At 34.0% G+C, this 19,344-nt stretch overlaps 1 protein-coding gene across 2 annotated transcripts in view; it reads right to left on the bottom strand.

Annotated features, from left to right (window-relative positions):
* Positions 1–14,717, bottom strand: part of dph6 (diphthamine biosynthesis 6) — a 76,242-nt gene extending 61,525 nt beyond the window's left edge. The window contains exons 1-3 of one of the 2 annotated variants that reach the window (XM_088648344.1): positions 14,546–14,717; positions 13,684–13,778; positions 13,167–13,351 (exon numbers count right to left, since the gene is read on the bottom strand). In XM_088648344.1, the coding sequence (XP_088504470.1) occupies positions 13,167–13,351; positions 13,684–13,778; positions 14,546–14,568 (303 nt within the window). In that variant the 5' untranslated portion in view covers positions 14,569–14,717. Of the gene's footprint in view, positions 1–13,166; positions 13,352–13,683; positions 13,779–14,376; positions 14,498–14,545 lie in introns of those variants that run through there. The other variant, XM_088648345.1, reaches the window with a different exon arrangement.
* Between the last annotated feature and the right edge of the window lie 4,627 nt (positions 14,718–19,344).

Genomic DNA, 19,344 nt, shown 5'->3' on the forward strand with positions numbered 1-19,344 from the left:
GGATAACCTCTCCTGTGGGAATTTCCTTTCTGAATGCACAACTTAACTGCAGGGAGGGGAAGCTATAGGCAACTACGATTATAGTCCATTGCTTATAGGTAACTCTTCTAGGAATTAACGTTTACAACTGCCTTCAAACAAACTGGATCATTCCACTTTAAAGTTGGAAGGAGAGACCTTGCACACCATAATAACAACAAAAAGATCCTTTATGTTTTTTACTTTGGAGAAAGAGAAGCAGACAAAGCACATAAGTGTACTGCGGGAGAAATAATTTTTTATAATGCACCCTTTGATAGGAACAATGTCAGTTTTATAGGCTTTGGGCCCAAGTATTAAATAATCATTGGAAAGCCACCATCAGAAGCTGCCATCGAATTGCACAGCACTCCAAAGCAGAGAAAAATACACTCACTCCACTCTCTTGGTGTACATTATAATTTCTTGACCATTTATAAAAATAATGTATTAACTTTAGGCTTTGGAACAGGTTATTCTTGGTTCTATTCATATTATTATAATTGCCAAGAGACGTTGAAAAGAGAGAACAGAGTCTAATGTTACTTTCTTATGGGCAATTTGGACACTTGAGCTACTAAGATTTCACAAATTCTAGAAATATTTTTCCATTCTCTGTAGAAAACTGCAAGAGAAATAACTGTTTGGGCTGTGAATGCATAAATCTAGAAAACGGCTATCTCAGGAACATATTAGCTCCCTTTACATGACCCTATAAACATAAATCTTGATCATATTTCAAACTACTTGAAGTTTTTATCTTAAAGTTTCATAGCTGGTTAACACCTTTAGAATGATGCATCTCAGGCCATGGCAAAACAGGCTTTTAATGAAAAGGTCATGATTAATAAGGGAGCATCTCATAAGAGATTACTCATGATAAGATTCACTTATGACATTTGGATATCTATAAATGTGTACGTACAGGCTAATGTCAGCTTTATGGTAGAGTGAATAAGGAAAGTGATGTAAAAGCAATGATAAAAGTAATGTTCTTCATGAAAGAGATACAGTACCACCTTATTAGTAACTTAATAGGATATATTATGAGACGGCAAGCCAAACAAGCTAAAGCCCATGTGATTCAAATTGGTCTCTTTCATGTTTGGCAAAGATGACTTGTCTGAAAGGTAATTCCTCAGTTTTAAACATTTAAATTAAATAATTAAATGGCAAGGTATTAAATAACCATTGTTCTTTTCTTACAAGAATTACAAAAATAGTACTAAATATATCTCAACAACAAAACATCTAACACATTGACAGTTTAATAAAGACTTCCTTAAGTTACATGATTAAAAGATTAGTATCTCATTGTCCGACGTTTCCAGTATTTAAAGTCATTTTAGTCTAACTCCTGAAAAAAAATTAGAACAGTATACAGTGAAGTGAGAAAGTCGTCACTTGCCTTTCAGGGGACACAAAGCCTCAAAGCCCAGACTAAACAAAAGCAAAAGCTCTGTGTCTTTCACAATTTGCCACATCTCTCCAACATTAGACAGGAAAGACATTAATGAAAATATATTGTTCACTGGACCAGGCCTCTTAAATCCTCTGCTGTATCAATGGAAGTACTTAGTTTCATAAAGTCATTAACCTCTGTTACTAATTGTTCAATTCATTAAATTAAGCTACTTGCATGAAAATAGATTTATGTACTTGACAATATAAAGAAGTCATACGTTAAACAGAGAACCCAAACTTGAAAAGCACTGTATAAAGTTAATTCTGGTAATCTACAGTACATTCCAGTGCAGTTCCTGATACATTCTATCGTTATATTATTTCTACTTTACATAAACACATGGACATAATATATAACAAATAATAATCAGGAATAATAAGTATTTCAAGAATAAATTTGATTTAAAGTAAATATCTATCATTAAACAGAAATGCATAATCACCTAGTTATATTAATAATTTATGGCCCCTGTTCATTTCTTCCTTTTAAAGGTCATAGTTAGAAAAACAACTAAATTGATTAACCTACACTGTATTCTCAATCACATTTTATGTAATTCATTTAATTCACATAATGGATCAAATACAGTTTCACAAAACAAACCTTGAGTCACAGACAAAAAAACACAAAGCAAATAAGCACATTCTACACAATAATAAAGCCTGTAGACATAAAGTATCTTTTTAAACCTCTTTGGTTTAGTCTCTCTTACGAAAATAAATCCTCATTATTTGGTACATACAGTATATTTCTATATATAGCAAATATTATTCAATTATGTTACATTTATGCTACAGTACTTAATCCTTGTACTAAATACCCTTAAACTTTTATTTTCTTTTTAAAGTTCTCTAACTGTGCTTTGAATTGAAGATGCTTTGGGTAATGATTTGCAGTGATCATAAAATAGTGCATTACTAAAACATTAAATTGGATCATACAATATTATGACTGTGCACAACGAATGTGAAGCCAAATTAATTAATCTGTAAAATGAATGACACTGTGCTTAAGGGCATAACACTGTCATCTGTGATGGCCCTAAAACCTCCAGCAAATGACTTAGCACAATATGATTTTAACAGTCCTCCTGTTACATTAACCGTCTGAAATATCATAGCTCTATTTCTCTTCTTCTTTGTAATACTGAATACATGGACCCCTGTTGTTTCAATATGCACCAAGTCAATTTTTTTTATTAGTAAAATTCCAAACGTTGAAGAGCAGATATACAACGGTATGTCAAGGAAACTCATCATCAATGACATGATGCGAATCTTGGCCGCGGCATAAATACAGATTTTTCTCTTCATGTCGTGTTTAAGTTTGAAATTTAGGGAAGAAAGCTTTGGAAAAGGTTATTAATAGACGGGCATTTTCTTCTGTGTGGCTGCGGCAGCCCACATCATGACTCACCCATGCATCATTTTTATGGCACAGGAGGAGGAAAAAGCTGAAAAGCAGTACAAGGAGCATTGAAAACTACAAATAAAACAGATCATCCAGAGCAACTTAAATTGTATTAGAAAACCAGAATACAAAATCATTCTGCAGGTGGATTAGTGTAGATATGACATTCGACTGGAAATGCAAATGTCCTGTTTGACCACAGTTGCTTAAAGAATTGCCTCTAACCAAACGGGCACTGAGCTTCAATGCAGAGCCAAAAGATCACAGCATGATTTTAATCTAGCACTGCAGAATTTGTTAGATCTGCTCACTAAAGGTGATAACGTGAGGAGCTCATCAGATCACGACAGTGGTACAACTGCAGCTGGAACACAGGGAGGAATCGGCAACAGCAGCAGCTACTGTAGTAACAGATCTTCACAAACACAAACCCATTCCTAGTTTTCAACATACTGAGGACGTTCAACAAGCCAGGTTACTTGCTGTGCCTCTTTTGTTCTATACCACCACATCTATCACATCTCTCACTCTATCAAGGAATAATTGTCAGATATGCAGGCCCTAATTGCAAATTCCATTTTGATATGACCGAAAGAGTTGTGTAAACCATGACTGCATATAATTAGAAAGGTCACTGATGTCCTTGTATGGACCTCTGGTTGGAAGAAAGCCTGGCTTCACCAGAACTTTCTTTCATTCTTGTTCAGTGGATGTTGGTATTGGAAATTCTGCTTTCTAATGTCTGATGGTATGTTTTTCTATTATAAATAGTAACTCACTACACTTGCTTTACCCATGAAATGCACTTCTCAAAGGAGCCATGACTACGTTCTCCATTCTTCAGACTGGTAGATGGCTTCTCCACTTGGTGCCTATTGGGAATTGTATACACTGTTTTTGAACAAATGATTTGTCTTTTCTTGTCTCTTTGCTAAATAAAATATATCATTCGCATTTTCCTCAAAATCTAAAATCTAAATCTTCCAAAACTAAAATATAATCATCCCTTTAGTATTGCGCCAGATCACATCAAGAGGTGTTCACCTTTATAACACATTAGTCATAAATGTTGACAAGCTTTTTTGCAGCATGAAATAAAAAAAACAGACTCCACCATGTTGCAGCAAATGATCAAAAAGCAGAACAAAGCACATTCGTTTTTAAGGATAGTACCCCAAGAAATTCTAAAGCAACCTGTTTTTGGAATATTTAATGCAAATAACTGCAAGCTATGTCTACAATTCATGTTAGTGGCTGGGTTTGTAAAATCTCAACTCTGTGGAACAATGTACAGCTAGTGGTACATGTGCCCTTGGCAAGCAGAGATAAGGCTATCTATTTCCATCATCGCTAAACACGATTGAGCAAAGTACATTAAGCAGAAAAACACAAACAAATTACAAAGGCTTTAGGCAAGGCTCTTTATCTAATGTTTGTGGGACTGTTAGCATTTGAGGGAAATGTTTCTGTGTCTAATAGATCCTGTCTCGGCACTCCACACCAAGAGAAAACAATACACTGCCAGTTAATCTGTAACATCATGCTATCCTTATCCATGATAAACAATTCAAAAACGTACCCATTTACTCCACTGGTTTAGATTCACACCCTGACCCTGACATGAAATGACAACTTCATTTCTTTTAACCTTGATAAGTGGGAATTGTGTATTCACTGCTTGCAAACACAAAATTGAAAAACTGTCTAAATCTTCAAGGGCAGAAATACAAAGTGCATCATTTTAGTATGAAGAACAATATGCTGCATTAAAACAGTGATAAAACGAATTCTAACAATAAACCCTGCTTTGATCATGCTCCAAAACGTCCTCATACAAAGAAGAGAGGAGATTATTGGAACAAAGTTTCATGGACCAGTTAAGACAAAGTAACCTCTACCAAAGTGACAGAAAGTTATTAATGTCTGGAGAAAGAAAGTTACTATAGGTGCTCCAAAGAACACCACATCTGTGAAGAATGATGCAGGTAATGTCCTTACAAGCTGGAATTGACTCACTCATCTTTATGGATGATGTCAGTAAGAACGGCAGCAGAGGAGTGCATTTTTGAAGTTTACAGAAACATTTTGCCTGCTTATGAAGAGGAAACAGGCTTCAATAAGTACTGGGCGGCACTTCACCATGCAGCATGACAATAATCCAAAACATATGGCCAATGCAACCAAGGAGTTCATCAGGAGAACAAAGTGGAAAATCTTAGACTGGCCAAGTCAATCTCAGATTCAAATCCGACTGAGCAAATATTTTACATGCTGAAGAAACACTGAAATCAGAATATGGCAAGAATAGGCAAGAACTCAAAAGTGGCTGCAGCAAAGCTTCCCAAATGATTACAGAAAGAGTTTGGTAAGCTCAATAGGTTGCAGACTTCATGCAGTTATTGCCTCCAAGGGATATGCAACCAAATACAGGTTTTACATTCTGTAATTTATATAAAGTGAATTTGTTCCAGGGTTTATGGTCACTTGAAATTACTAGGTTGAACACAATGTATGCTTTGTTCTATTACGATCAAACAAATGCATGCAATTAGCAAAAAATAAAAGGCATACTATCCTGAACATATTATTCATATTAATATCATGGTCACAAAATCATTTTTTTTGCACAAATAGGAATACAAGTAGAGTAGTAGAAGGAGCTACTAAATGTAATTGTAATGGATTACTTTTAAGTACCTACTGTATCTCCAGAACTGTATACTGATGCCAGTTCTTTACTCATTGTCTTTACTATTTACTATTATTACTACTTTACTATTATTATAGATGCATAAATGTATGATGGTCATGCCCTACCATAGCTATTACCTACAGTATAACCATTTACAGTAATAATAATTATGTCCCTTTTATCAGCTCCATATATAGGAGACATATGAACTAATGAGCTCAAACCAACAAAAAGTACACCAAAGGACATACAATTCTATGACTTCCAAGCATGAATGAGTTAAACAAAGACCCAATTTAATATAGACTTTATTATTAACTGCTGCAATTGCTGAGAAGGGCCACATCCACCACTGCATCTTGTCAGCATTACATCAGGTAAAGTGTTCAACTTCATTCAGCAGTACTAAAAAAACTCTTCATTTTTTTCACAAACATGTATAATTTAAATAAAAACAAGATAAGGACAATTAAATGAATCTTATGAAGTGGAATGTGATACATCTGTACCATTCGCAATTATATGTATATCTGAAAAATGAGAAGAGCACTTTGTTCAGAGATAAAAACAAGCAGTGGGCCAACCACATTACTGTTATCACGTAGCTAACTAACTAACTATGCCAGGGATTCAATAACATGAGTAGCTGCGCAAGCATAGGCTTCCCTCTGTGGTACTATGAACAGCCAGAATAGGAGGGAAAACAAAGGTTCTTGTTTTAGCCTGACAGCGGAAGGAGATGCAAAATTGTTATCTTGTAACAAAAAACCCTTGACCTGCCTGACAGAACATCACTAGTGCACATGCCATTCTGTCCCTTTCCTTTCAGAGAAAGAGAAAAGCAATGAAAAATGAAACTTGCGTCAACTGCAAAAGAAAAAACACTCAAAACATTTTAAATAACCAATGGCATCCTTTTACTGCCTGGATGTTAGGGTTGTATTCAGTATAAAAAAATACAATAGGCACACAAGGTGTTCAGCAGTCCAAAGAGTATGTACTTTTTTCCTTCAGGCAGATAAGTGAAAGTTTATAGAACGAGCACAGCACTTTATTATTATTATTATTATTCATTTAATTTCTTTTTAAATGGTTGGTTTAATGTTGATGTCTTATTCACAAAATATTCATATTATATCAAACATACATCTCAGGTTGAGAAATAAAGATGTCCCCATAACATGACTGTTAATCAAGCTCCTTTAATCATCATCAAATTGAAATAAAAAAATGTTTTTTGTAATGTTAAAAATACAAAAAAACCCACAAGTTTCATTTTTCATGTAATTTGTTCCATAAAGCTATCTAGTTACCTTTCACATTGTGGGTTCCAACAACATCATAACAATATAAAAATAGGTATTCAGATGTTGTTTTGTACAGAAAGCATTAATAATGGTGTAACCACCTAAGAAGTCCTGTTTAAACATCTTACTCTACTGTATGTTCCACTACTATGGTGTCTTTTCTTTATGAGCCAGAACAGCCTAAAGGCATTCCCATCTGTCCCAAAACTTCTTAAAAATACCTTCAGATAACCACACTCTTTGCTTCAAATTCATTTTCATGTAAACACGCTCTCCTTTGAAGTGCATTACTAGTGTTTTTCTGATTAGATGTACTGACACAGCAGGGAAGCGCATAGCTTCTGTACTATTTATCAAGGGCTTTGCGCAAAAAACGCTATATATTTTACTTTTTTAAAGAAATAAGGTTTTGATCTAGTGTTTTAATTATGCAACCATGTTGGTTACTGCAGAGTTACTTTTTCTTGTATAAGACACATTGATTTTTTTAGATATCCATGCATCTAAAATGGACGTGTGCTTTTCGTCTGTAAGCTCCTTACATAAACTACAGTATTTTAATATGCACACTACTGTACTGTAGACTACATTTTAGAATAAGTGCTGTTTAATCTGCTCACGGGTTGACCATTTCGTTGGACAGTTCTGTTTAGTCCTGTTCTGTTTAGTTGTTTTGCTTTGGGTTTAGAACCAGTTTAACTTTTTTCTTTAACGCTCCCATACCTAAACCTCTATTCCAGTGCCTTCGAAAATCAGCCAAAACAGCATTGCATTTTTTCTGTTTAGGCTCAAGTCAAGCTAATTTTCACTGGTGCACTGAACTCTCAATTGCTTTTCTTTAATACAAGTTAAAAACATTAAATGTTTTGCATAGGCAACATTAGGTTTTCAAATATTCACTCCAATCTGAAGTGCCATGCATGACCAGACAAAATAAAAAATTATATCCTTCCTACCAAACCAAAATTTCAAAACTATTGTTGAGCTCACACATGCATCCTATGGAAAGGTACAAGGAAATAGTGGATCTGGAACCACAGCTTTCATTTAACTTCAGCTTGAATTCAGGCAAGACTCTAAAATCTAAATCGCCTACATTTGAAGAGCCACTTTCAGAATATTGTCTTTCTTTTATATCACTTCTGAAGTGCTCTAATCACTGAACATTAAGAAAACCTTAGCACTACTCAGCAGGGGGAAATCTCACAGCTATCTAGGACTTGACAGTCATGTGTTACTGGGGTCAGACAACTGATCAGGCTTGACTAGCACGTTTATCAGAAATTGTCCATACTGGTATGTGAGTCATCATGTCATTTTGCTGTCAACCGTTATTTGTAAGAAGATTAATAGCATATATGTATTCATGAATGAGAAACCCTATCTCTTTTAATTAACTTAAAATGGTATATTCAAAGTTTAACTGTTTTTAATTCAAGAGAATATGTATGTCATTTAATTCAATGCTGTTGCATAAAAAGTGTGTATGTAATTGTAGATGAACTACATATGTTGTTCATGTCTTCTGTAATGTCTTAATTTGTTTTCATATACTTTATTTCAGAGAATTGTTTTATGCTATTTACAGCAATAATGTGGTTTTATTAGAACCTGGCAGTTTAGTTCTATAGCTTGTGTTCAAGTTCACTCAGAGATCACATATTTGTAAGAAGAGTGACAGCAATTTACACTTATTCTTATAGAAAAAAAAGTTAGTATTTAATTCATATAGCTGATGCCTCTATAAAGGTGACTTACTTTGAAATTAATCAATGAAAGCACAATTCTCATTTGTGCTGCAAAATAACCTCATTAAACCTGGAATAAAATATGAACATATTAAAGATTTCACTGTCTCTGTATACATGTCAAGGGGAATTCAAATTGTCCCACTGTAGCAATTTACTTTTAAATGATATTCAAAGTTAGAACATGCTAAAGGCTTCTGAGATATGTGCTTTTGTTCATTTAACTTAAATTAACCTTGATATTCATCTCATCTGCTATATTTTAAAGAGCAGATGAGCATCTTATTCTGAGTTTGCTTAATGTACATAACTCCAGGATTTATTTTTTTCTGGCGTGAGTTCAGGGGTTCTCAATTAAAAATTAGACAAATTTAAAAAAGAAGCAAAAAGAGAGCAAGCAGACAGACAACTATTCATAATTAGGCACAGCAAATCACTCAAAAACTAAGCTGGAACGCATTATTATTTACATGTATCTATTAACACAAATAAAAAACAGCAATCTCTAAAGTCATACGTTTCTTCAATGATTTTGGAGGATTAGGCCTACATTAAAAGAACAAAAGAGCTCTCTCCTAACAAAACACTTTTTTTTTCTTTCGAAGGTCAAGTTCAAAGATCAACTTCATCTGGAGACTAGCAGGGGACTGCATGGTTTGTATCATTCTCAGATTACACAGATCAAAGGCTGATATTCACCCAAAATTACTACTGGGTATTGGAAAATAGTCTGAGGCATTTAAAGACTTTCACAATTTAGTGCTCCACATTAGAAAATGGAATAAAGATAAATGTATTTTTTATTGCTTTATTTTTTTAAATAACTAAAACATATATTACTTCAAAGAGCATTCTTGAATATAGTTTTACATTGTAAAAAGCCTGAAGTAAATCTCAACTGTTTTACAGAAAAGACCATAGGTGGCACTATTGCCTCACAATCAGAGACAAGTTTTGTAAATTCAACAGCCACAACAACATCTGAACAAATAATATATGTATAAGATATTTTTTGTGCCATACTTCAAGAACTATAAATAAAGAGATGGGAAAAAATTAATTAATTCTGCTGGGATGAATCTTTAAAAAATCACACCTCCTGAATAGATCATGAGTGGTGTTAAAGTATTCATTTCGTGTGAAGAAATAGCTGATTAACCCATATTGTTCTTAATTGAAGTTGATAATTTTTCACAGCAAACTGAACACAAAGCAGACATAACAACAGAAATTCTGAATTGTTGTGTGGGTAGATTTTCTTAACCAACACTATTTAAGAACTATGCATAAAACACTAAGCACCAAAAGCTTGGGTACATTTTCTTTATGAAAACTTTAAAAAATACATTTATAAAAAGTGTTGTGGTCTTTGCCAAACAAACAAAAAAAAAACCTTTACAAGGTTCGGTAAGCTGTGCTAACTAAAAAGAAATATACAAATAAAGCAGCAAAACTCCGTCGACCCCATCTTCCAGCATTTAAGCCTCAAACAGGAAAAGATCAACCCCCAATTAGTAAACTTTATTTTTCAAACAGGAAAAGCGCTGAAGGGAATAAGTAAAACTGGAAACTCATACTTCTCATTTTGCCATCTCACTGATAAAGGGAGGAAATGTGTGTTTATCAAACTCTGCTGCAAGTGCACAGTTCACTGTGAGCATTGTAAACAGCGCGGAGGCTGCCTATCTCCTAGGCCGTGAGAGACACTCCCAAGTCCCACAACTTGCTACTTAGCAGGAGAGGTCATGTCGGTGATGCCCTGGAAATGGGAAATTAGGAAAACCTGGCAATCACAGGGTCCAAAGCTGATCAGGGAAAGGAAAAAAAGCCCTGAGGCTTGTTCACCATCCTTCACCGCCAGCCAGCCTGTCTCTGTTCATTCTGGATTACCACAACAGGGCCAAGTCTGAATGAACACATTTTCACACACCTACAGGGGGAACACAGCTTTTTTCTGTTTACATGATTTCAGACAATTTCTCATGGAAAGCGAAAACCTCTGAAAATTTTATGTTGTTTGTGTGAGAAGAAACCCGGGGTATATTTTATTTAATGTAGTGGGCAGCAGTTTTCTTTGACACAAAACCCCTCTTTTCTTGGAAGTGTGCTCACAAGCAGCTTACTCCCAGCTGCAAGTTATCAGGTGAGCAGTGCCAGGAGTGTTTAATATACTTTAAAACCTGACAGAAATCCATCAAACAGACAAAACCAACACAATTCTTATAAATTATTTGGTATGAATTGATATTTTCTTGTGGCACAAGCAAACAATTTCTATAAAATATAAATTAAAAAGGATTAAAATTACTTGGATGTCATTTCTTATTTTTATACTTAACAGACAGACTTAAACATGGAGGAAATTCATTAATGGGCCAGTTCATCTGAAAGTTGTCAGGCTGGAAGTTATTTTTCATTTAGTGTAAAGGGCACTTGGGCTGTATAACAGAAATACCAGGTGTTTAATGTCTACAGATGTGCTTTTTTAGAATCTCACATGAAAGATTCAGTGGCAGAAAAATAATAAACAAGCATACTTTGCTTTCATTATGATGTAAAATACTGCTTCCTAAGAAGTTCCAGTCACTTTCTGACGTAAACAAATACAAAAATTGTAATTTTCTCTTTCTCTGGAGTTCTCTTGCAATTTAGACGTACAGTACACCTTCATAATCAAGCTGGCCTATATTTTTATATGTATGGAGCACTCCTCGTGCAGAAGTAAATTTGGTAAATTCAGAATTCAAAGGGATTATTCCACCAGAAATCATCAGAGAAAAAACCTATATTTCAATTTATGACCCACCCATTTTTCTGTCCCAAAACACTGCCGCACTGCACATAAAGTGATTTTTTCTAACATTTCTTTCTTGCATTTGCTTTGTAATCACATGAAACAGCAAGGTGAAACAAACTGAGCTAGAAAATGGGTAAACTGATCTCAAAACGTATAATTGCTCTTAACTTAAATGTCATTATTTGAAATCTCAATAAGAAGGTCCAGAAAAAACTATTAAATGCTACAAGACTGTGACAGTAACTTAAGTTTTACAATATGTGAATGAAGGCTGACATTTTCTGAACTGCAATAAGCTGTAATTGATAAGTATCAACTGACTGCTTAAGAAGGTAACCAAATACTATGCACATATACAACTAGAATCTATACTCTGTGACAATGAGGCATAGGGCCACATGTGCTACTACTGTACGTACTTTATTCCATTTGTTGCAGAATTTGTCCATTTCAAGACTTTTACCAAGAAGCATACTGTGAATGCTTTCTCTTGGATAAACCCTTAATGCTTTCTCTTGGATAATCCTAATGCTAACCACAGATAGAATTATATTATCATAAATGATGTGAATACCTTTTCCCACCATGTAGTTTCAAGGAGAACTTCGGCAAGACACATGTTTTTATTTCTAACCTAGTGTCATTTCTAGTGAGCATAAACTGTCTTCATATAACCCAACATTTCTACAGAATTCTCAAGCATTTGATTATGGTCTATAAGGTGATCAGAAGAATGAAATAAAACTAGTTCTGAAAGAAGACTTTTGACTTTTTGTGATAACCCTGCTCAGACAAAGACTGTAAGTGTTTCAGTTTCTACAAAGCTCTACAGCAACTAGTTTAATAAAAATGCAGTTTCATCTTGACGCAGTAGTCTGATTGGTGATTTTGAGTGATTACCTACAGAGTTTTCAAGTAAGGACTACTGATTTTATCATTCTTACAAGTTGACATTTTGAGGGTGAAAACTGACTTCACATTGTCATTATAGGTCATTGTCTCACAGTTGGTCTAGGCCAACATATTTCCCAAATCAGAAAATCCAGTGATTCTTCATTTGTGGGGGGTATCTTAAATACATAAGAACATGCCCGTGGCTATATAACCTTGAAATATAACAAAATACAATATGTTTCAAAATGAAAACAACTTATTTTAGTAACAGTTAAATTAGTATCTTGAAAGACTTATAATGCATTCCATCTCTTAGAATACAACTAAAGGTTTTCTGCATACAGCCCTAATGTACAGCAATAACCCAAAGACAACTATAAATCTAATAATTAAAATATCCAAAGTTGAGTTGAACATTACACGGGAACTCTTGAGGGCAACAGTTTTGAGTTTCAAAACAAGAAAACAAAAACAAGTTCTCTGAGTCAACAAGATACATATGAAAATATTTACTTTTTAAAAGGCTCATGTAAAAGTCCTGACTGCTAATGCAGTAAAGGTTATATAGAACATAGAATAAAATGTTTTTTAAAGACCCTGCACTACACGAATACATAATCACAACCTATGCATCTTAATATTTTTTTAGCTCCGGTATGATATACTAGCGTGCAGAAAAGCAGACTGTAGAAAATGTATTAAGACTGTACTAACAGTAATGGAAGTTTAAATGAGGACCTCTGTTCCATTACTCAGGTACAAAATAAGGTTTGATTGTGCATAACTTTAATCATGTTCTCCACCTTGGAAGTAAAAAAAAACAATTAGTGATTACCTGAACAAGCTTCAATAAGTGGTATAGATCTTCAACTTCGTCCCCTTCACATTCACTATAATCCCTTCCAGTATCCAAACTTTCTCCTACAATAGTACGTCTGTAAAGTGGCAGGTCCATGGCCTCAGCATACAAGGCAACAGCTTGATGACCCACAGTCTGATACATATAGCTGTCTAATTCATCTATAGGACAAAAACAAGAAATAAGATACATAGCAAGCACTGTGCAAAAAACAGGTAGTACCCAACTACAGATCTTCATCTGCTCATGATTACTGCAAATACTATAAGGATAAAAATTAGCATTGAAATAACTGTCTAGAAGATGTTATGCTTAACTGATTCACATGACAGTAACTTAATATTTTTAGCATTTTAGCATTATACTCTCTAAAATCATATACTACCATGTTGCTTTTATAGGTTATGAATACACTATGACTGTAATAATGTCACTTGTCCAAAAATGAGAAAAAAGAATTCATAAATAAGGGGTGGGTATATATGAGGCTCACCTTTATTCTCAGCAGGCCGTAAATTGGCTAAAGCCACTATCTGATGTCCAGCAGCAACACACTGCATCATATTGTAGCAGCTGTCTTTCCCACCACTAAATAAAAAGTATACAAGTTATTTAAGAATGGTTAAGCTGAAATCACCTGTTGTGCACCCTGAAAGATGCTGTTTGTGCAGGGAACAATAACTTGTTAAGTGTTTTAAAGGAGAGTTTAAACACTCTAAAGGCTTAAGAATGATGATATTCTGGTACAGAAGATGGTTTGAAAATGTTTGGTGTTATGGAATTGCCTGAAAACTAATGTGTACAGTACATGAAATGCTTTAAAAAAACAAAGACTCAACAGATGTTTGCATTTTTTACAAAGGAAGATGCATTTTTTTACAAAGGAAAACTTGTTTCCATAAAGTTTATCTTGTGTTATTTAAATGGTAAACCCTGCAGCTTGAGAAATAAAGATTTCCAGAAGACGATTTGGTTCATTTTTCTTCTAGCATTAAAAAACAGATGTAATGTTAAAACAATCGCTAAAGTGCATGCCTGTTGTTTATCATTCTATACTTCTGTGATGTAAAAAGTGTGGGAAATTAAAACTTTAAAACATATAACCAAATCTTTATATAGTCTAAATATATAAATGGCATTTTCATCTTGATTTTACACTCTGGAGTTTGAAATCGTAATACAATACCTGCAATACCCAGTTCTTTCTTACAGAAAGGAGAAAATGTCATCGCACCTTAACAAAACCAATAATAACGGACATGTTTTATGTATTTTAAATGTAAAGGTAATAGTATTACTATTTGACTAATTCAGAAATGTCTTAAGAACTTTAAATTGACAGTAATGTATGTTACCTTATCAACGCGACTACTTTCATTTTCTGAATTGAACAGATATACTAAGAAATCCTTAGTATCCTATCCAAATTTATCATTCCAAATAATGTACTAATATAAACCTACTACAGTCTGTCTTTCTACAGACACGATGCACTGGAACTCAGCACACAGCGCTTCACAGATTGAAGGGCAAAGACCCCTAATGCAGGTGCCCGACTAACTGCCGGATTAAAACCAAATAATAAAACAAGAAGTATATTTGTGAAAAAGAAAAATATTCTGCTTTTGTTAAATAATTAAAATTGTATCGTATAAAATACGTGTCACTATTTGTAGTTGTTCTCGTTGTTTTAGTTTTAACATACTAGTTACACCGGGAAAAGAATCGAACAGCTATAAACTGAATTTAAAGGGAACTGCACTATTTACAGTCTTCACGGAAATGGTTTGAGAAGTACCGATAGCACTCTTTGAAACGTGGATAAATATTTATTGGTTAAATAATGTTTTTATGAAAGAGAACTATCTACTCTAATTTCTGTTTATATAATTTTATGCAGTCTATTATATAATTATACCTCTTACATTTGCCCTATATTCGCTTTGTTGTCTTGCAAGATAAAATTAAAATATTTACCGGTAAAGAAAGTGGTATTTAATTTAATGTAAAACTCAGTAAACTCAGTAAACTATAGATACTTTTAAAATAACTGCTATCATCTGTAGCTAATCAACCTTAATAATGTAATGTGTTTTGTGCAATGAAAATTAGATATAGGAGTTACATATGACTTGAGATCTGAAACTGTAAAAGCAAACTTTTTTAACAGGAACACGGGCGTCAATTCATAATCTAATGCAGTGTAATCAAAGATGTATGTTACTTTTTGCTCACCAAAACAAAGTTAATTTGTCCAACTTATATTGTCGTGATTAATAAACGTCGCGATATGGCAAAACCAAAATAGCCTGGAGTCAAGACGTCACGTTTTGTTTTCTGTAAAGAACTAATTACAGACCTGACGTGCCATGTAGTTACTTTCTTGAATCATTTTTCACTCATTGATTTCAATTTTTAAGCGCCCTGCATGGGTGGTGCAGTATAATGGTGTTTTTACAATTCAAGGTTGTAGGGTACTTAAAGGAGAAGAGAAAACTGCTCAAAATTCTCTAACAATATTTGAAGCCTCAGAGCTGAACCATACTCTTGTATTCAGTCTTTTTTTTTCTCTAGATGAGAAATAATACAGTCAGAAAAAGCTTTGATGCTCTTTTTGCTTTCAGTTGTTGTGCCAGTACAGAGTAATTGCAATGCCTTCGTATGCTTTCCTCACCTTCTGCCTAAAAGCAGGCTGAAGGCAAGGTATTTGGTCTCAGTGTACAAAATAGAAGATGACATCTCTGTTCAGGTACACGTTTTATTACTTTCAGTTTTAAAAAAAAGCTTGTAAAGAAAAAATGACGGAGATCAACCCAATTTAAATTTTAACAGTCAGCCATGCCTACATAGCTGTTCTCCATATTCATTCACGTTTAACTTTTCGCGTTTAAATGGCTCTTCAGCTTAAAATGATTAATTTAATTCAAATTGGAATGCAGCTCCTGTCCATCAAAGCATTAACATCTTGAAGTTAATAGTCTTCAGCGTACGCGTTAAGATAGAATTTGATTTTCTTTAAAAAACACACTTGAGTCAGTGATTCTTCACTATTTCCAAGTTAATGACTTTAACTTGGAATTTAACGGAGACTGTGTCCGTTTTTATCATTATTACCAACATGGAAAACTAAAAACACCTTGTAATAGGAGAGTCTGAACACAAACAGAAAATCTGGTTTAATCAACAAAAAGAACTCCCAAGTACAAGAACAAACAAACGAGTGCTGAATAAAGAACAGTGCTTAATGCATAATGCAATACGGATGATTTACTAGTTTACATAGTTGATTCTGTAAAACATATTAGTTATTGAGCATAAGGAAGGTTCTGAGACGTGTAACTGGAAGGCCCAGGTGAAATGCTAAAGTACCCTGGAGGTACTTCAGCCAAATTGCTCCAGTAAAATGCCCACCTGTTTAAATGTGTGTAAATGTAAGTTGCTTTGGATAAAACATCAGAAAATAAAGTGTTTACCAAACATGGAAGTAAAGTCATCACCTGATTTCCACAACATACAGTAATATATGTGTATTCAATTGAATTCAAAATGTGTTTTACTTTTGTCACAATTGGGAGTCATTAGGTTCCACTGCTTCTGTATATACAGTAGTATTCAGGCAGCAGCGTTGTATACAAAGCCACAATGTTTTTTTTAATATAATTTAGCATGCACACTGTGTATAATAGTAGTTTATGCTGCAAATATTCAAATGTATTTTGAGCCCAATCTATCCATATTGTGTTTGTCTCATTTAGATATTACAAAACAGTAACTTCAGTGTTACCATTAAGATTTTATAAACTATTGGAAGTAACAGGACTCCAAATCCTCATCTTCCAATTCATTTGTGTGAAACATAGCTTTCTTTTGTGTTCAATGTGGATACAAATTTAAAATTTAATCACGAGATTAATCTTACTGATACCTGAGACTAAGCAGTTAATGTACAGATACTTATCATTTCTCATTTGTAGTTTATGCTCACATTTGGCACTGAAATCTGTATTATTATCATATGAAAATGTATACAGTATGTTACAGTAAATAATCAGTCCTCTTTAGAAAGCTTTCATATTGCAGATGGGGTTACAAAAACATATTTAAACATTCTAGAAATCATAAGTGATATATAACTAGTGTTTATTCTAGTTCTTTTTGTTTGGGGTAATGATGTAATGTTACCCTAAACATTAATGAGTACTTACAATGAAACATTCAATGAAACAATGAAAGACTGAATGCAGCAACTGTATGTAAAACGCTTTTTTTTTTTAAACAAAAATCACCTTTTGATATGCTTATTCTCATGTGAGTTGTGTTACTGTCAAACCAGTAAAACATTCCTGGAATAAACCTTTACTTGTTCCTTTGCATTCTTCAAATACCATTTTTAGGAAGATAAAATATATTTTATGATGTAAAGGCCTCACTCTAATTGACTTTATAGCACTTTTGTGCATTGTTTTTATAAGTGTGATTTAAAAAACTTTTGTGGTTGTGGTGTGAGGTACAATTTTGAAGAGAACCCTTAATCATTTATTTTGACAATTGTCTGGAATATTCAGTTTTTCATTTGAAAAGTAGTCATTAAGAGGACATCTCTTCACATGACTGTCCTTCACTTATGCAAACTCATAAATATATCAGTTAAATTTCTCCAGTGCATAGTACATACTCACATACCATAAACCTTCCTTATAACTCTTTAGGTTTTCTGATCAATAACATTTTACAACCCATTAGAGTGTGAGTGATGCAAATTACCTTATTTAAACACTACTGTATTAGTTTATTAAATAGTTTATTATTCTGGCAGATTAATAAAGAACTTGTTTATTTTTTATTTGCTGCAATATTCCTCCTGCATAAAAGAGCATTTTATGTTCTTTTGTTGGAGCTGGGAGGATAAAAGTGTTGATGGATAGTGCAACAGAGGCACAGGCAATGAACTGAAAATGAGAGGCATAAATATGAAAGCAGGGCAGAGAAAATAGAATGACACCCTTGGCCTTTCTTAAGAGAACATGTGAATATCATGGTTGATTTACAGAGTTACACAAACTAATTTGTGTAGCACAAGGACATGAAACTTTTTGCGTAATGAGAAAGTGAGTTCTGGTGGAGCCTTTGAACCACCCATTGAAATACTAAGATGAAGCCTGTAACTGAAGGTCAGACATGAATGAAAAGAAAAGAAAATACATGCTGTTTACCATGTTGTTAACCTGTACCAAAGTTTTACATTATACTTGGAGGTATTTAGAACACAACAAACAATAGTGATTCCAGATCTCATTCAGTACATTTTTTAAATGTATCAGTATAACAGAGAAAAATGAGCTGTTAAGTTTTGCACTTCATCTCATTGGCTTTTTGTCTTTTTGTCTGACAGCAAGAACATTGGGCTTTACAATATCAAAATCTATTTAGTTTATTAACTTCACCAGACAAATCTGATATTTTGTCCTCTAGAAGAGAGGAATTGGTGGATTAAAACACATATAAATAACTCTGAGTGGAAGGTTTCCTCTACCTACATTAATTATCACCTTTCACAAAGCAAATACAATTTTTAAAAATATAAAAATATAATTAGTTTTTTAAATAATTGAACATCTTTCAAACTGCACTATATAACTTTGAACTTCAGTAAATGTTAACAGGGCTCAGATCCTTAACCAGAAGGATGCATGTACAGTATCAATAAGAAATCAGTGACACAGAAGTTATTGGTAGAGGAGGAGGAGAGTAGAGTGGTGGAGTCAAAAGAAAGTGAGAGAGGGAGAAATGGCCTTTAGACTGGCAGAGAATAAGGGTGGAGATGACAATATGACAATCAGTGGGAGGAAAAAGAGAAAGATTTAAGCATCATCAGTATAGAATGGAGAACTGTGGAAGGGCTGAAGGCACCCACAGCTCGGGTGTAAAGAAAGAATAAGTATTAGAACTATGATAGAGCCCTGGGGTACACCAGTATAAAGAAAGTAATAAGAAAAGAGCAAGGTTTGCCAGAAGGCCTCATACATGTGATCACTGAGGCAGGAAGAGAGTAATCAGAGTGGTAGGAATGAGCAGTACCAGAAAGTCAGTGAGTGTTGACAGTAGGATGAGGTGGTCTGCGGTGTCAAGGGTTTTAAAGAGAGAATAGATTTTT

Source organism: Lepisosteus platostomus, chromosome 10 (assembly GCF_059453375.1).
Source record: "Lepisosteus platostomus isolate fLepPlt1 chromosome 10, fLepPlt1.hap1, whole genome shotgun sequence".
NCBI classification, from domain to species: Eukaryota; Metazoa; Chordata; class Actinopteri; order Semionotiformes; family Lepisosteidae; genus Lepisosteus; species Lepisosteus platostomus.